A 20,087-nucleotide genomic window follows, 5' to 3' on the forward strand; every position below is an offset into this window, starting at 1 on the left:
TGCGCACCAATTACTGGCCGCACAGCTAGCGGAAAGTTGCAGAGTCATGCTGTGCCAAGCGATTTGCTGATAGCCACACGGCCATTTTATTTCATGTATTACTCATCTTTAGCTTGTTAGCAAACAAACCAGCCACGTTGTTAACCAATTATAAACCATCGTCACATTCTATCGTTCTCTCTGAGGGACTATTTTCTGTACTCTTAAACACATAGTTCTCCCGCACACAGGACGTTAGTCTTTCCCATAGCAACAGGCGTTGCATTTGCACGGCCACTAGCACTAGGAGACTAAAAGTGCTCAGTCACAGTGCCGGTGACGTCACGAGGGAAGCGACCGCTCACGCACCTTCACGCCTTCCTCCCGAGCCGGGTGTATATACAGAGCGTGTGACAGCTGCACCACGTGACCCCAATGCTGGCTCACACACGTTGGGAGGAGCCTTGTGACATACCGGCGGGATACATAGGGGTGAGCTGCGCATTCTGTACAATACATTGCTCTGGAGAAGTGTTAGTTAACCAACTAGCTGTACTTGTTTGTGTCGACTGCACTAAGACGGGCTTCTCTTGGCACTCACTGACAGACTAGCGTCTTATCGTGTGTTGTGCCGGTTTGCAGTGCCTAGTATAGCTGCCTGCTTAGTGTGTTTCACCCACCCTCCAGAGCGTAAGAAGGAAGAACAGAATAAGGCAGCGCAGTCGCCATGGGTCTGCTGTCACAGGGGTCCCCTCTAAGCTGGGAAGAGACCAAGAAGTATGCCGATCATGTCCGGCAGCACGGTATCGTCCAGTTCCTGCACATCTATCACAAGTTGAAAGAGCGGCAAAAGGACGTGCTTAAATGGGGAGACGAGGTGAGTATTGTGCATGTTCCTTTCACTTTAACTGCTGGCTGGCAAGTACAACTCGTTATCAGCCAGATACTACTGTATCATTTAGAGATATGCCATTTTCTTTCTGACATTAGAATGTGATTTTACTTGTTCTTTCCCTAAAGCCAAACTTGTGTGCCAGACCTATACTTATGTATAGGTTGTAATGTTCACCCTACTGTCATTTATAAGGCTAGTAAAAGTCACTGAGCATTTTCTTACCCATAGAAAAGCAAGAGGCCCTAGGCTGAGTGCTTTTATGAACTTAATTGAAATGTATTGTTATTTTGTACATTTTAATATGGCTGTTATCTATATTTATACCATTTTGGTGGCAGTTTGCATTAGTAGGCATTGTGTGCACTGCTGCTCCTCTTCCTCTGCACCCTTAGATGGTTTTGTCCATGGAAGTTTTTGGTTGTTGATTTACTATGGTTTTTGGTTTGGGTAGTCCTGGGGACATTATATCGGGGAGGGGGTGGGGTTGACATCAAGTGATAAATGGATGAAAGAAATTTTAGCCCATGTTTCTTGTTGGGACTGTTGAAGTATGATAAACTTTCTTGATGGTCCCTGGCACAGGAAAGACCTGTCCCATAGTGATCCCAGTTATTCCGGTCCCTCCCAGTAGCAGCAGGCAAATAGATGGGAAGAAGGGAGTGGGCCAGCATGAGGGAACAACTGATGGCGAATGTCTGTCTAACTTGGACAGGGGATTTGATTGCTCTGCAACAACATGTTTGGGACATGGCTATTATAATATTTTTCTAGAAGTAAAACCGTTTTATGTTGTTGGGTTTTTTTTTTTTTTTTTTTGAGCAATTCACCAAACTTGTAGTTGAAAATTTGGGGTCTATTCATAACATACTGAAGTTCTTCATAAGGAAATTTAGCTTTAATATCTACATAGCAGTGAAATATATTTGTGAGCTCAGACTTATAGTAATGTCACCGCAGATGTCATTTGTGTTTTACTACCTGGCCACTTGAAATGCCGCCAAAATAATGGGATGCTGCTCTGACAATAACTGCACTTTTATTCATTCCCACCAGAAGGTTTTTAAAGGTTTATAAATAGTAGATAACCATGTTGCTGAAAACTTTAATGTACCAGATAATCTTACTACTTTGCTCCCTTATAAACAGGAGCGTTAACTTGTTTTTGCATGGGGGGGAGGAGCTTTCAATCCAGTGCTCCATGTGAAGTTTGTATTTTTTGTTTTGGGCTAATTGATAAAAGGTATTCTGACCCATGATCCAATGCTGGTAGTCAAAATACTTTTGATAACCACAAATTGCTTCCAACTGGCATTTTGCCATTTAAGAGTAGCAATTGCAGGTCCTGAGACAAACTTCTGATCTACAAGTTGTTGCCATTGGAATCAATTTGCATCAGTTACCTGGTATTTTAATAGCTAGTTTTTGTAGCCTTTACAGGATGAGTGCCTTAAGCATGTCAGTGGATGCACTTACTCTTGAAATCTACTGTGAGCGTTTACCCAGAATACAAGCCTGTACTGGAGTTCACAATTCAGTCCCCTTGCACACAATAAGTCAGAGCTTTAGTTGTCAGATAGGTCAGAGCATTTACTATTGGGGTAATTTGCTGCTTTCTGCTCTATAAAACATTAAATTGCAAAGTGGGAGGCCTCTGCCATGCTGTATGTAAAACTGCAGTGACAGGTTGGATTGCACAAGGAGCAGGTGTAGCCAGGTTTGTATGCATTACGATCGCTACATGATTTATGTAACAAAAGAAAATTTAAGGTGGAGCACAGTCATATTATGTCTTGCATAAAAAAGTCACTGACTTAAGGGATGAGGATTTTACCTCTTTATAGATCCCTGCTAAGGCCTTACCTTGAGTATGTACAGGTATAGGACCTGTTATCCAGAATGCTCAGGACCAAGGGTATTCCAGATAAGGGGTCTTTCCGTTTTTTAGAACTCCATACCTTGTCTACTAAAAATCAATAAAACATTAATTAAACCCAATAGGATTGTTTTGCATCCAATAAGGATTATTTATATCTTAGTTGGGATCATTTACAAGGTACTGTTTTATTTCTACAGAGAAAAAGGAAATCAGTTTTAAAATTCTGAATTATTAGATTAAAATGGATCTATGGGAGACAGGCTTTCCGTAATTCGGAGCTTTCTGGATAACATGTTTCCGGATTAGGGGTCTCATACCTGTAGTACAATTTTGGAATTCAGTCCCCAAGAAGGATATTAATGAGCTGGAGGAGGGTGCAGAGATGTGCTACTAAACTGGTAAAAAAAAAACTGAATAATTAAACTACTTAGGGCAGACTGTAAAGGCTGGGGGTGTTCTCACCTGCAAGGGTACAGGATTACTAGTTAGAAGCATGTTAGACAACAGACAGCAGGAAATCTTTTTAAACCTAGAAAAGATTAAGAGGCCACCCATTTAGATTTAATGAACTGAACTTTCACTTTAGACTACAAAAATTGTTCTTTGCAGTGAGGCTGTTCCCTGCTAAGCGATGTTGTGAAGGCAGATTCTATTAAAGGGATAGTTCACCTTGACATTGACTTTTAGTATGATGTAGACATTGATATTCTGAGAGCATTTGCAATTGGTATTAATTTTAATACCTTTTCAGTTTCTTAGCTTTTTGTGCAGCAGGTCTTAGGTTTGGTATCTCATCAGCTATCTGGTTGCTAAGGTCTTATTTACCTTAGAAACCGGGCAGTGGGTTGAGCAAGAAACAGTAGAGGGCCTGTGTAGAAATAAAAGTAATACAAAGTAACGATAACAATAAAACGGTTGCCTCACAGAGCACTAGTATTTGGCTGCTGGGGTCAGTGACTCCCATTTGAAAGCTGGAAAGAGGCAGAAGAGGAAGGAAAATAATTCAAGAATTTTATAAAAGATAAATAATGAAAACCAATTGCAAAGTTGCTAGGAATAGCGCATTCTATAACAGACTAAAAGCTAACTTTTCTATAGTAATCTCAAAATCTAAAATTAGTTGAGTACAGATTATATATAGATATATATATAAAATTGATAGAAGGCACTCACGGCTTAAATGTCCAAAAAGCAAATCCTTTATTCAGGCATACTATTAAGGTGTTTTCAATATATGCTGGGGGTCATATGGAAGGTTGCAATTAGTAGACTAATTTTTTTTTTTTTTTTTTCAACTACAATTAACTATATAACAATATATTAACTGCTGATATGGTTTGTTTCTATATAAGATCCAAACAAATGATATTGTGTGGTAAATAATTTACTTGTGCAGTAAAACTATCATCTGAAAAGTAAACACAATACACTTTATACAATAATCATTTGTATACACCGACCAACTGAGTCATACTTACGTTGCAAACACAGAGTAGTTTTAGGAAGGTCATTTGTCAAACAAAACTTCAAAATCCAATAAACAATGATCCACATAAATTACCACATTAATTTGCATTTACAATAAAATCTAAAACCTCTTAAATTATGTATTTTGGAAAATTATATAGAATTATATTTTATTTCACTAGGACCTTTTAAATATTCGTGTAAATTTAATGTGGTATTATGAACAAAATCCCTTGCCGCATAACTACATTTATGTACAGGTAAGTGTGGAGAGAAACGTCCCATACTAAGCAACTTGCAAATAATTTCCATCGGGTTTAGTATGTTCCCAAAAGGAATATCCTTCAGTCAATAGTGTATTGTCTTGAAGCACAGCAGCAGATGGCAACATGGGACTAAAAACATTCTTCAAGGCAATCATATGTATATTGTGACCTATGGAATATACTATTATTCATAATTGACAGTTAAGCAGATGTATGTATTTTAATAAGATTATTTCCTTGAAACTGCCTAGTGTTACTGTGTGTACTTTTGAACTAAACACATTTTCCTGTATTGTTACACATGGTCACTTTTGTAATTGTGTTAATATGCTTATAACTAATAAAAAGTGTTTTGTTTTATTTTTGTAACTTTACAAGCTTCATGGTTTTTGAGAACATGATTTTTTTGGTGAACTTCATAGAGAGATGATTACTGTGTGCTATTAAAGAGCCAGTGTCAAATGTTCACATAACATACTCTTTTAGTCTCTGCATACATTTTAACAGGATCTTTCTAATTTTTAAGTGCAAAAATGTGTAACCTTTATTTATTGACAAACTGTTTAATTACAGCACTGGCATGGGCCAACTAACAGGAAGGGTGCTTTATAAAAATCGTTATCTAGGGGGGAAAAAAAGGTGTATAAGAAAACTGACAAAATGAGCGAGTGACTTTTCGTGTATTTTTTTCCTTAATAATAGGTTATTTAATAAGATGCTTAAACTTAATAGTCACTTTTTGTCATGGAAAAAAACTTCTTTGCCAGCAAGTATATAATGTTTTTTTCATTATCAATGAGGCTAAAAATCTTGAATGTTTTATTAAAGTGGGGAAATAAACTAGACTTATTAGAGAATATTCCTATTACTATGGTTTTCTCTAGCCCAGGGTAAAAGGTGACTTTTGGCACCCTCCAGTGATATTTACCTTTTCCTTTTTCTTTAAGATGTTTTGTTGAAGGTTTTGTAAGTTATTTGGCAGAACAATGCACTTCTGTAGCTATTCTGTTTCAGTTCTGAAACAGTCATCTAGCATTCTGCTAAGTCAGTATTACAAATACACCCTGTCCCAAGTACGCTTTGAATGTTGAGGGGAAAAAAAAACATGATCCTAAAAATCCCATACAAGTGAATATAAACTGGTGGCATTTTACTAGGCGAGCCATGTTTTCACTCTTTATTAAATATACACCAAGCTGTTTTGACCACTGTAAAATGCATGTGACCTAATGCAGGCATATTTCAGGCAATAATTGCTGGTACAAGGCAAAATCATGACAAATAGAGGTGTCTAGCATTGCTGAAAGGCTGGTGCTCCAATCGTCTTAAGTGGAGATAATTTTAATTCAGGAATGCAAAACATACAGCACTGTAACTGTTAAAATGTAAATCCCAGCATAACCTCATACTTTAGTTTAACAGACTGCGGGGCAAGAGGTTGTATGTCCCTGAAATATCTTTTTTTTGTAAGCAGTGCAACATGCCCTTTGCGCTATTTTTCAAAAAGCAAACTTTGATACTGGGGCCCTAGGTAGGTGCCCACTCTTCCTTACTCTAAAACCAGCCTTGCGTAGCATAGACATGGAAGAAGTCTACATCTGATTAAAATCTATTTATAATTATAATCTAGCGAGTATAAGGACATTGATAAAATCACTTTCTACTGCCACGTGTTTTACCAGTAGATCATTTTACACATAATGCATTTTTTTAAAAACAGTTTTTGGCTTAGGATATAAGCTGTTTATTATGAAAATGTTTTACTTTAATATCCGTTCTGTAAAAGTTAAAAAAGCAAATAAAAATTATTGAAATAAAAACAGTTTTTGGTCATATACACCACTTCATATTGGCATATTATTATTTAATAATAATAAGAAGAAGGACTTTGTACTTGACTGTTATTAGCTGTTTTAAAAGCAAAAACGGTCCTAAAACAATTTGCAGTGGATTTTACATTGCTTTAAAGATATAAATGGGCTGAAAGTAGCTGGCACATATATTTGACAGATTATTTACTAGTGTTTGGAAATAAAATGACAGCCTGACAGACCACTACCCCAGTCAGCCTGTAGATGTCAAGAGAGGACTGTATGGAGTTCCTTTTTAAGATGCATTAGTTGACCCAAGAGCCAAATTATTGCTTCATCATGATTTGGCCCTCTACCTGGCTGGCCAATTCGGCAAGAATTTTCCTGATCCCTCTTGTGTTATTGCATCCTTCCTTATACAGTTGCTGATGTTCTCTGACTGCTGCTTGTAAAGGAATGCTTGTATAGTGGTGGCACCCCAGTGGTGCTAGGTGGCATTTAAACACCAGAGGTCATTTTTTTTTTATATCTTAAAGGACAATGAAAGGTTAATATAAATGAAAAGTAAGTCTAAAGGCATTCTTTTTAAGTACTTACTGCATATCTAAATTCCCAGATCCCTGCTTGCTTCTCTGAGATATGGTGCTGGCAGCCTACAGCAGTGTGAAGACTACAGTGACGTCACTGAAATCTCTGTCCTTCCTGTAGGTGCCAGCGGCAGCCTTCCTATTCTCTGAGCATGTGTGTAACTTGATCCTGTCTCCTGTTCTGAGCTACACATGCCCACCAGCCAATCAGAACCGTATCTGGCAGAGGGGAGGGGGGAGGGAATGAAACAAATGTGCAGTATGAAGCAAGGATGGAAAGGAAGGGAGAATACCTTTTTAGAGATGGCTGCCTGTTCTAGAAAATGTAAAGTAAGTGTGACTGAGTAAATATTTGATTAGGTGAGCCATAAGTGTGGCGTTTTTACTAAACAATAGGAGGGCTATTGGGCAGTATGCTTTTTAAATTTTGACTTGCATTCTCCTTTAAAGGTACAAGTACATAACTAAGTTGTAATGGTTTATAGCTTCTACTGTACATAAGTGAGAGTACAGGAAAAGAGCTGTGCAGGTATTTTAACCTTTGGAACTATAGAACTTTGGGAATATTATATAGTACAGTATTATTATTTACATTATACCTAATGTGCTACTTCTGAAAGTTGGTGGCAAGAACCTGCAGGGAAATGAGTGAGACTGAGTAGCATGCACCCTGCCCCCGCCCACCTCTGGTGTCTTCTGGTTTGCAGCAACAGCACTTGCTGTTTAACGGTGGTCAGTGGATTGGGTTATGGATAAGGAAGTTGCAGGTCAGGTCGGTTAGCAGGCTCAAGCAGGCAAAAATGCAGGTCTGTGTGTAGTAGCATGTCTGGGTTGCAAAAACTGTACCTCCTTGCTGACTCCTTGCTGCTCTGTAATGGTATACTACCAGAGGTAGTGCCCATTCGGCAATTATGGTTTTAATATACTGTATAAATAAATGCCATGTGCATACATGATTGCCCAATGATTGCCAATGTTTTAGTAAACTGGGGGGAAAAGTAATGAGCGAAATTTGTCCTCTGGTTTCGACGTGAAAAAATGCCCTTAGACTCAAAAAAAAAGTTATGTGGTAAAAAAAAAAAAAAAAATAGCTGCGTGGAAGGCAAAAAAACGCCCATTGATTTCAGTGCACTATTTTTAAACAGCCCCTCTGGGCTTTCTCGATTGAACTTTAGCTAATACACATGATGGTGATGTCAGATGGGGACTTCTCTGGGGTGCTGATGTAAATGGACCCTGTCTAATTTTACACGTGACTAGCATATTTGTCACGTGTCCCATTTTTTGAGTAAAAAAATCAAACACCAGCTGAAATTTGGTCCTGGGGAGAACTGCAGTGGTCAAAAAGCCCTTCCCCACCTAAAAATTATAAATTGGTGAATACTGTACCTGTGGCCAACACTTGTGTGCCATATGCCCTACTATGCAGGGTTTAGTAAAAAGAAATGATTCAGCTCTTATGTCCTTTAGAATATGCATATTAACTACGGAGAACCCTTTTGGCTACTTTTGTTTTAACTAGTAGTAATAAAAATGCTTTTGGTAACTATGAGCCACAAATCTATATTTTCCTATTTGTTGCAATTTTAAAGCTCATTTGAATTTGGGCAATGTTCACTGACCTCAACTCCACCTTCCTTTATAAACAGGACAGTTTGTTTAGTGCTCCCTATCTACCTTTTAAAGGAGAAGGAAAGGCTAATAAAGAGTTAATCTCAAGCTCCAGGCATACCTTCAGTTGTCTCAGTACTGCCCTTAAGTCTCCCCATATTTCACCTGTTCAGAAGATCTGAAGCCAAACAGGCAGAAAAAAAAATGCTGAGCTGTGTAAAGAAAGTTCCCATAATGCCTCACTCCTGCAAAGACACCAAAGACCAAGTGAACATGCTCAGTTAGTAAGACTATGAGTCAACTTCCTGCTGATTGGCTCAGATCCACATTCCTAAGGGGGGGGAGTGAGTTCTTTAGCATTCTTGAGGGGGGGGGAGCAGGATAGGGGAGAGAGCAGAGAGCTGTGTGTCTGTGGCACAGGAATTACAGACACAAGAAATCTTTTCACAGAGAAGTCAGTGCAGCGTTTCTGTGAGTGCTTATGGCTGTATTTACATAGACCTTTCTGATCAAGCTTACTTAGTTTTTACCTTTCTTTCTCCTTTAAACAAATGAACCTCTCCCTTATCTTAGCAGCAGCTTATCAGCAGCACATTGTCAGGGGCTTTTAGTCAATAAATGGTAAATAGTGTTATTATCTCCTTTGGAGTTCTTTGGGACCAGAAGTGACAGGAAGTACTAAAGTGAAACTGGCAAATGGCCCCCTTATTGTTTAGTGTCAGAAATATAAAACTCTAGATATTTCTTAATTACAACAGTAGACAAAAAGTATTGCACAAACTCTACTCATTCAGCTAATGTTGAAAAGAGTGTATACTGTTTCTTTAAAAATGAGCACCTGCTTTGACGCCACTGGGAACAACATTAAAAGGGGCTGTGAGCAACGTGTTGCATACATATGCACTGAGGCATCAGAAATAACTGTTGGTTTTTAGTTATGCTGAGGGATTTATTTCTTCCCTTCAAGCTGGAGGAATGGCTAAACAAAGGCGTGTTCCTATCATAGTTTTGCTCCATAGGTGGAAGATGGATTGTTTTTGGTTATAGAGTACATGTTTTTCCTCTTTTCTTAGCAGTTGTATAATCATGGACAGGGTCAGTTTTTCCCTGTTATAAAGTGAAACAGCTAGAATAGAGTGCTGGATTGACTAAAAAGGACAAAAATTGAGCTAAAGAACCTAAAGTCCTAAGTCCTTCCTTAATAAGGTTTCCAATCTTGCATTGTACTTATTCTGTTGCTTGTATTATAAATATAATGTTTCGATTGGATCAGTACTGTACATATGTAAAACTGTGCCAGTAGAAGTGAAGATAACAACATAACTCTAAGCATTGTTTCTCACGCTGCCAGTTTAGTTTATTTGTGCAGCATGCCAAGTCTTCTGGAAAGATATTGTTTTTAGACTTAATCTGGGATCTGACACTGCGTAGACAATCGCTATACCCATAGCAATTTTGAAACTGGAAAATATTAGTTAGAATACAGTATTAACTGTCTAGGTTTCTACTCTTTTAGATCAAATCTCTTTTTTTCAGAGCTTTTTGGTTCCTTTTTGATACTCCAGTATGTTCTGAACATTGCCATAAAAGCCTCATTTTTTTTTTTTTAGCAATTGGGATTTGCTTTTTCTTTTTTTTTTTTTTGAGTTTTGTTTAAAGATTTCTAGGTCTCTTCAAAGCAATGAACTTGCCAATAGGAAATGGATCTGTGTGCTGTATGTCCATTGTTAGTACTGGATATACTGAAAAGTTTGCCAATAATTTGGAGCACAAAAACATACCTATTGCTAAAAAGAGTGTTTTGATTGCAAAACTGTATATAAAGTGTTTAAATCAAATTTAACAAAATCAAAGGCCCCAGCATGGAAACTATAAAAAGTTACTTCTTAGGGTAGGAACAACTAGGCATGGATCTCCAAAGATTTAGGCTTTACTTGTATGTGTTGGTCAGTAAGCAATGTAATGTAAAAAGAGTAAATATACCTTCTTTTTTTACATGAGCTCTTCAGTTGAAGAGATAGTGGTGTAAAAACACTATCTAAACTTCCAATTTCACACATTTGTTACTTATTAGAACCATGTCCCAACCCCCCTTAATCTCATGATGTAATGCAATCCCTCTCTCATCTTGTTCCATTGTGAAGTGATGGATTCTGGGATTTAAAGTCCACCTGCTTTCCATAGTGGGTGGTTCACATCTAGAATGTATCACTTCACAATGTAACATAGGAAAAAGGGGGGCTAGATCACCCTGTGTCTAGGGTGAGATAATCTGGCCCTGCAAGCACAGGTATATGAAAAAACATATATAAAATGTTTTTTTTGTTAATATAAGCCCAATGTAATGAGTGTGTGTAAAAAGGGGGTCATTTACCTATAACATATACTGTGGTTTTTAAAAAAAACTACATTAAACTTTATGTATTAGATGCAGTTCACTCTGTCTAGTGAGATAAGTTTACCCAAAAGCATATTGCAGTTTTGCAGTAATACAGTATAATGAGCTGTTTTATACAGTTATTGATGATTGTCACATTGTGTTTTCTTACAAGCAGGATTATCTTGTTTATTTTAATGAGTACATCTTGGCTTTTTCGGTACTTACTGGCATTCATGTTGATGTGCAGTACTTTTGGGAGGAACCCTCTTTAAAAAGCCAGTCTAAACCCTTTCTCAACAGCAAGTCTAAAACTTCATTACAAACGTTGTGATTCTTGCTATGGCAGTGATTCAAAGGGCTTCATTCAAGTGGAAGAGCAGAGCACTGCATTCATTGGTAAACATTCAGAACTGTAATTTCATATCGTAAGTGTTTTTTTTTTTTAATTTTGGCTAGCCATTAAAGAATTTATCAGTGTCCCCACCCCAAACAATGCTTTTCAAACATTTGGTAGTACAAGAAGCGAAGCGACAGACTGCAGCCACAGAATTACAGGATTGATTACCCTCCCCCATACTATAACTTACAGATAAATGGAAGTGTGTAGACGGGTTATTGAAACGTTTTTCTATAAACCATGAATTTTATTTACATTTAGATTACACATGTAAAGTACGGCTGCTTCTCATCTGAGTATTTGTAAGTCACGAATTTCTCTGAATGATAAAAGAGAGGCCTAGGATACATGTACCTACTGAGGCCTATCTATCAGCAGATGGAAAAGTAGTTGATTGTGTGTGTTCTGTCAGTGTGTAAATGTATACTTGTTATCTGAAAATGAATAATCACTAGTGGGTCCCAGATTTCAGACACCCACCCCCTTCCATAATTATAATGGCTTACCTGAGACCCCAGACCAGTGGTTCTGTTTGCTGAAAAATGCACTGGCCCTGGGTACTTATGTAGGAGTACCACATCACCATCACCTTGTGCTTCTTTGCTCTTCCCTGTGCGCCATGCCCCCTGCACATTTGGCTTTTCACTGTACTGCACACTTGCACCTGGTGGGGAAAACAATATGGGGGTGATAGGTGCACTTTAACTTGTTTTTCTTGTGAGGTCCAACCTGCAAATCCTTGTATCTCATCGTTCTTGTATACACTGAAGCCCATTTATCAGATTTCGAATTTGTGTAACTTTTATGGATTTTTCAACCACAAAAAATCTTACAAATTAAAAAAGCAGGCATGTTGATTTATTTATTAAAACATCTGAATAAAAAAAGCACGAATGAATAAAAATGTGGAGCAAATAAGAATACGCTTGCACAAAAAAATAATCACAAAAAACCTCTAAAACCAGCAAATTAAATAGAGATTGTTACAAGTTGCCTAGGATAGCTCCCTATGACTTCTACATGACCTAGGCAGCTTTTGGATAACAAAGTTTGCTATTAGTGTTATTTGTACTTTTTTACACTTGATAAATATAGACATTTATTTATTCAGGTAATTAGTAAAATGCACAATTTTTAGTGCTTAATAGTACCATTCTGGGAAACGAAAGAAATACAAATTTTAGTAAATGGGCCCCCAAGTCTTCTGAAATAGCCTTTCTTGGCAAGTAAGTCTGTAAGCCAACCAATACCTGCCCCACTCTTCATGAATTATTCTGACTGGACTAAAAAAAGTCATGTCGGGTATAAAAGTGACAACCCTATATATTTACTTTCCATAGTCTCCTGTTTATTGTATAGATGGAGTAGACATTGAAGTTTGTGGCCTCGTTCTTTCTCTTCTCTTTTTCTCTTTTCTTTTTTTTCCATTTAATAAAAATGCTGGTGCCCCACATATAGGTATTTCATGTAATTAATTAGTATCTTGAATTGTTTACGAACTTCTTTTAAAAATCTCTGAGATATACACATCCTGCTTCTCTATTTTTTGATGATATTGTATATGCTTGTGTTTTATTCTTCAGCCCACTTGTGACATTCCTGTTTTTCGTCACTGGTTTGGAGTAAGTGACAGTTGCTTTAGAGCCATACCAGGTGGCAGATTACTCTAAAAACTGGGTTCCTGATACCTTGGGCCAACAAAAATCCACCCAACAGCATGTGCATAATCCCAGCACCCCTGGGAGAAAGTGTTAGACATAGTGGAAAGGAATTGCTGAAAAGGATGCCTGCTTTGATTTACATGGCAGTTGACACCAAATTCTTATTATTGTTTTGCTCTGTAGCTTGAGACCTTATTAAAATATAGACCAGTAAACTCTCTTGTAGTTTTTGCCAGAATATAGATTAAAAAAAAAAAATACATTTAAATGTCTTGTTCTCTACACAGGTGGAATACATGCTGGTATCTTTTGACCATGCCAATAAAAAGGTTCGCTTGCTTCTTAAAGGAGGAGAGATACTAGACACTCTCCAAGACAGAGGTGAAAAAATAAATCCAAAGTGAGTAACTCATTTTCTTTTTACCTATCTATACAATGGCACATTTACTAAAATCCGATTTTTTTTTTTTTTTTTTAAGCTTCAAACACGATATGGTAAAAATTTGGAGTAACCACAATAATTTCTGATGTTCTAAAATGTCACAATAATGCTTAAATCGTTCATACGAAAATTGCATAGTTAAATCCCGAAGATCCTGAATTTTTCGAGTTGAAAGCATTGATGAAACTTGAAAAATTTGAGTTTAAAGGGACATTCCTTTCCATGAATCCTTTTCATTTTCCCAAACAGGAATTGCTCCAGCAGCCATTTTAGGAGCATTGGCACTCATTTTTGGAAAACAATAATGTGTTTAAGGTTCAGTTGAAACTGAAAACTATGATGGGATTAACTTTCCCTTGAATGGTGTGAAATTGAAAACAATGAGGGGATTAACTTGTTCTTTAAGGACAGGCTGTCACTGACTATTCTATTCCTCTGCTATTCTAAGCCTCCCTAGGACTCAATGGTACTTGACAGATCAAACCTGTCGAATTTTTATTTTACAAAAAAAAGTTAACTAAACATTAATAAATCGCAAAATATGGGAGTTATTTTCGAAAAACTAAAATTTTTCTGGGAATATTAAAGAAAAAAATCAAGTTCTCGTGAAAACCCACATGTAAATCTCGAAATTATCTAGAAGTAAGAAAAAATCCGACTTTAGTAGTTGCTTAGTAAATATGCCCCTAAGTTTCCAGGTGAGGTGAGAATTTACATAGACCTTTCTGATAAAGCTCACTTAGGTTTTACCTTTTCTTTTCCTTTAATCTCAGCTAAAATATAATTAATCCTCACTGGAGGCAAAACAAGACTTTAAATATGGTGATTCACATTATTATCCGAAAACCCAGGTCCCTGGGCATTCAGGATAACAGGTTCATACATGTATACTGTATTATGTATTTGCTTGATAAACCTGCAGACTTCAGAACATGTGTGTTTGATTAGATGTTTAAGCATTGGTAACACTTTCTGCATATGTAGTCATCCAACACTTTGGAGGCCCGAATATGGGAGTTACATGATTGAAGGAACGCCTGGACAACCTTACGGGGGAACCATGTCTGAGTTTAACACAGTGGAAGACAATATGAGAAAAAGGCGCCAAGAAGCATCATCTTTGCTATCAGTAAATGATTCTCTCTGCTCCATCACCACCTTCCCACGGTAACTGATTAATGCGGTTTTATGACCCTTAATACTGAGTTTTGTAAGCTGGGTGCTCTATAGTTTATATTATATTTTTCTGCTATATTATGCTTTATTTCTCATTTTCTTTGGTGAAGTCCTCATAGGTAATTTAATTATGGGACACTTACTTTTTTATTCTTTAAGTATTCATTTAGGTTGTATTATTAAATGATAGTAGCATGCATTTATTCTGTTTTTGCTTAATTTCTTTATATAGATTGGGATGTCCAGGATTCACCTTGCCTGAGTTTCCACCAACCCCTGTGGAACAGGGTGCCTCAAAATCCCTATTCTTCCCAGATCAGGCTATCAATATACATCCCAGGTTCAGGTAAGCCAAAACTGCCTTGTACAAACATCATGTAGGTACAATGTTGTTCCATGTTTAATATTAAGGCACATATTGATTCTTGGCCCTGGGGATATCAGCAACCTGAAAATGCTCAGGCTTCACAAAACTGCTCCCATTTTAATGCAAAATAGAATACTCTGCTGTAGAATGAATGTGGGGCCACAGGAGATGTTTGTAGTTCTTCAGCCAGCTGAAATCCACTGGAATAAAAAATAGGACTTGGCAAAAGCCCAAATGGCTTCTTATATTTTATTTTTAACATATTCCCTTTCATCTACAGTACACTCACTAGAAATATTCGACACAGACGGGGTGAAAAAGTTGCAATTAATGTTCCAAGTGAGTAAAACAAATTCCTTATACACTTTTTTAATTTCCTTTTATGTCTTTTTTTTATTAACGATTTTTTTTTTTTTTTTAATTCCCTATTAAACAGTTTATAAAGACCAAAATACACCATCTCCATTTATTGAAAGGTTTCCCAATGACAGTAACAATGAAGCAGTAGCTGCTAAACCAGACCACATTTACATGGATGCTATGGGATTTGGCATGGGGAACTGCTGCCTTCAGGTAATAATCTACCTGGCTAAATTTATAAACTTTGATGAAAATGTTGGTTAGAAACAACCAGCAAATGTTAATATCTTAGTGTGTTTATAATGCTCTCTTCTCATCTATGTTTTATTTAGTCACTGTGTGTTCTGTCTTGTACTTCTGGATTTCCAGTTAACTTGCTTTTGTCTTAGGAACAAACTCTATGGGATATTTTGATCAGATTTTATCTTGTCATAACAGCACGAGATTTTGTGGGATCCTACAAAATTTGATCTTCATTGTAGTGCAAGTTGGATCACATCAGATGGTGTGGTTTTTTCCTGCATCTGACAGTCAATGTATTTTAAAGAGAAAAAAAAGTCTGTCAAGACACCATCAAATGTTATCTCATTGGATGAAGACGCAGCATGCAAAATTCACATCTGACAGACGTGTTGCATCAGATGGCAAATGTTCCGTGTAGTTTACACATCGGATTTATCCTCACTCCCATAATATTTTGACCCATGCAACTACATCCAACTTTGTAGGGTGCATTATGTCGATCTGACACCATCCTACAAAATCTCCCGGGGAGTTTAGCCTTTAATCATTTCTATTTACTAGCTTCTTAAAGGAGACCTGCTACCCACCTGTAAATTTTTTTTTTTAATTATACATCCATACCTTTTATAAATGTATTTGAAAATCAGCAGCAGCAGCCCCCTCAAGTTACCAGGGGCCATAAAAGCTGCTTCTGGTAATTTTAAAAGATGAATTTCCAAGTTATTTACCCGGACATTCGGCTTTTTTAGTGTAGAGAGCAGCTTATGGACTAGAATTGCCCCTGACTGAAGGAATCAAAAGGTATTAGCAATAATTTAGGGTGACTTGTCTCTTTAAAGGAGAAGAATAGGATCACATAAGTTCAAGCAACTTTGCAATGTGCATCAATTACAAATATACATGATTTTTAATGTAATAATGTGGTTTAGAACAGTCCCCTAAACCTAGCCATCTTCTGCTGATCTGGCTGATCTTGAAACTCCAAAAAAAAATGTAACAGTAGTCAACTGTCCTTAGCCTGCTTTCAGCCTGCATCCTCCAAATCCCTCAATTCCCTGCCCATGTGATGTCAGTAAGGAAGGGAAGATCACAATGGAATGCATTGTGGGGGTTATGTAGTTCCTGCATGTTGTCTGTAAGCTGTAGAAGAGTTCTTACAATGTGTAACATCAATGTTTTAGCCCCCTTCCCTGCCAGAATTTAAATGATGCAGAAAGTGAACAGTTTAGCAGCTGGATTTAACCATATAAAAATGGTAGCTATTCATACTTTTTTAAGGAACAGATTACAGTGATAGGTATATTGGGGGTTGCTGTGTTGTGTGGGGCTATTTATCAAATTTTGGCTTGGAAGCCAGAGTTCCCCTTTAATATACCCATTTCCATTAAATAGTATTTCCAGTGAAAGAGAGTGTAACATTTTTATCTGTTTATATGTAGGTAACATTCCAAGCCTGCAGCATTTGTGAAGCCAGGTATCTTTATGACCAGCTAGCTACAATATGTCCTATTATGGTAAGTAGTTAATCATAAGCAAATTTAGTATCCCATTCAGAAGACATGGCATTTATATTTATGATGATTTCTATCACAGAGTGTTTGGGAGAACAATTATGATGTTCCAATTTTAAGTCTGTTAATAATTTGTGATTACAAAGTGTCCTTAAAATTTGTTTGGTATTTTCTTCCAGAGCCCCGTGCTTACAAATTTCAGTGGTTTTCATGAAGACTTTTATGTTTTTAGGGAAATTGGTATCACCCATAAAAATCTGTACCCACTATGTTTCTTACTTCTACATCACATAGTTAGATGATGCCATGTTTAGTGGCTGTGTTCTTTTTGGAGATTTGGAAATGGCCACCCTAGTTTTAAATCTCTACAAATGAGTAATCAAAACTGAACACACACATAGGGGCAGATTTATCAAAACACAAGTTCGAATCCCGAATGGGAAAAATTCGGATTGGAAACGAAAATATCACAAATATCACGAAAATGCTTACGAAAAAATCGGATTAGTTGGCGATCCGAAAGTCACAAAATGTTCGTACCAAACGATTGTAAAAAGTGGCAAAACCGATCCGTTTTTTTCGCGCTAAAAATACGAAAAAAGTCGTACACGGTACAAAAAAGTCACGAAAGGTACAAAAAAAAGTCTCAGAAAATATGATTGGACCGTTCGTGGATAAGTAAATGTGCCCCATACAGTAGAGCTTCCATTTTATGTTTTTCAAGGGATCAGAAAAAAATAGTTAAGGGAAATGTGTTAAAACAACTTGAAGAAGTGCTCAGTTAGAAGCACAGGAGTCCGTTTTACTTTGAAATAAAAAGGAAAAAAATACTAACCAGATGCATACTTTGTCATGTTTCTGTCTGTAAATAGTCAATTCCAATTAGTCTGCACCTTTATATAGTCATGCACAAATTTACTTTAGGTTGTGCATCTTGCACATGCCTCCCACAGTGTAACATTAAGGCTGCACTGCTTAACTCTTGTTGTTAATACAGTAAATATTTTATTTCATTAATAACATTCATGTGGGACAAACAGACATTTTGGGGAACATTAGGACAACATTTTTATGTAAAATCTGGGAAAACATGTAGAATCAGGGAATAGCACCCACTGAAATACATTATAAATTGGTGGGACCAAAAAAAAATGTAAAATGCGGGAAAACTTAAATTCAGAGTATGTTAAATTGAGGTTTCACTGATCTCTGTATAATATAAAAAAAATGTTAACTGTCTCTTTTCCATTCATATTTCTCTAAAGATGGCTCTAAGTGCGGCAGCTCCATTTTACAGAGGATATGTGTCTGATATAGATTGCCGTTGGGGAGTGATCTCTGCATCAGTAGATGATCGTACCAAAGAAGAAAGAGGATTAGAAGTGAGTAGTGATGAGCGAATCTGTCCCATTTCGCTTTGCCATAAAATTCGCAAAACAGCAAGAAAATTTGCGAAATGCATTTGTCGCACAATTTTTTTTGTCTCCCACGTCAATTTTTTTTCTACACCCGCATCTATTTTTTTTTTTGTCGCCCGCGCCCTTTCTATGACGCGACCGTGCCTGGTTTGGTTGCACCCAATTTGACGCGCAACAAAAAAAAAATCTGCACAACAATTTTTTCCACTGCAAATTTTCGCGGAAGTGAAATGCAGAAATTCGCTGCGAATCCATGCCTGGCAAAAAAATTTGCTCATCACTAGAAGTGAGTTTAAACCACATTAGTGCTGGTAAATTGTTATTCACTTTTGCATCCAAACTATGTAAATTACTGAAGCTTTTATGTATGCAAGACTGAATTGTTTTTCCTTGATTTTGCAGCCTTTGAAAAATAACAAATATCGAATCAGTAAGTCTCGATATGATTCCATAGACAGTTATTTGTCTGAATGCGGAGAGAAATACAATGACATTGATTTGACCATTGATAAAGAAATCTACAATCAGTTAATAAAAGAAGGTAAGATTTCAGTGTTTAGCTGTGTTATGAAGTGGTATTTGTGGACTGAATAATATTTTCAAAGCTTCAGTAAGGCTTAACATGAATTTAGAGGTCTGTGTTACTTGTAAGCCTTCCTCCTCCGAAAAAAATCCTTTCTACTGCAGTGCTTAGTAGCATTTAATTATACACATATGAGCACTAGCTGTGTTTGTGAATTTGGAGCCCCTGTACTTTGCTGTAAAACAACAGATAGATGTTTCCATACAGTGAGGCAAAGTACAATGAAGCTGTTTAAATAAAAAAAATATACATATTAAAATGTCCTTGCTTTTTTGACATTAGGTATTGATCACCTGTTAGCCCAGCACATTGCACATCTCTTTATTAGAGATCCTTTAACATTGTTTGAGGAGAAGATACATCTAGATGATGCCAATGAATCTGACCATTTTGAGGTAAGTGAAGGAGTGGAATTATGTGGGTGTTTTTTACCTAAATTCCTACATATTGGTCCAGAGAAGGTTTATGGAACATAGGGTATATTTAAATGTTTTACTGACTGCAAGCTTTTCATCTCAGGGTAAAGGCATGACAGCTCTTAAATTTATCTCTTTATAGACTTCATTGGTAACCACTCTGACCCTGCCAATGCATCCATGGGTTTGGAATTTATAAGTTTTTAAGTAAATGTCTAAAAGCAGTAATTTCCCAAACAATTAATGCACCGGCAGGGTCCAAGCAATAACCCTGCAAATGTCACTGTTTATCTGCCTGCCAAGGTGGAAACATTATGGGTGGCAAAACACATAAAGTTGCCATAGCCCTAATGAAACAGAGTAAAATAAACAAACCCTTTCTTAGCTTTAACAAAAGCACCTGTTTTTTTTTTTTTATATGAAGTTTATATTTGTATAATACATTTTCATAGAAGTTATTTATTGCAGGTATCATGGTTATTCTATTTGTTGTAAATTACTGCATGATGTGATTATTCCTCTTTAAAAAGGTGAAACGGTGCTTCTTATTGCTATATTATAGGAAATGTTACCTATTGCTTGGATAAACCAAGCAAGAATTGTATCTTTCAGATGTGGCAGTAACCACAGTTTACTGCTTT

At 36.9% G+C, this 20,087-nt stretch overlaps 1 protein-coding gene across 1 annotated transcript in view; it reads left to right on the top strand.

Annotated features, from left to right (window-relative positions):
- The first annotated feature begins 491 nt into the window (after positions 1–491).
- The window catches only part of gclc (glutamate-cysteine ligase, catalytic subunit), a 28,640-nt gene continuing 9,044 nt past the window's right edge, over positions 492–20,087 (top strand). The window contains 10 exon segments of the mRNA NM_001079335.1: positions 492–856; positions 13,218–13,330; positions 14,357–14,539; positions 14,781–14,894; positions 15,196–15,254; positions 15,352–15,488; positions 16,958–17,032; positions 18,295–18,411; positions 18,850–18,988; positions 19,313–19,425. Coding sequence (NP_001072803.1) covers positions 707–856; positions 13,218–13,330; positions 14,357–14,539; positions 14,781–14,894; positions 15,196–15,254; positions 15,352–15,488; positions 16,958–17,032; positions 18,295–18,411; positions 18,850–18,988; positions 19,313–19,425 — 1,200 coding nt within the window. The 5' untranslated portion in view covers positions 492–706.

The sequence above is a fragment of the Xenopus tropicalis genome, chromosome 5, assembly GCF_000004195.4.
Source record: "Xenopus tropicalis strain Nigerian chromosome 5, UCB_Xtro_10.0, whole genome shotgun sequence".
NCBI classification, from domain to species: domain Eukaryota; kingdom Metazoa; phylum Chordata; class Amphibia; order Anura; family Pipidae; genus Xenopus; species Xenopus tropicalis.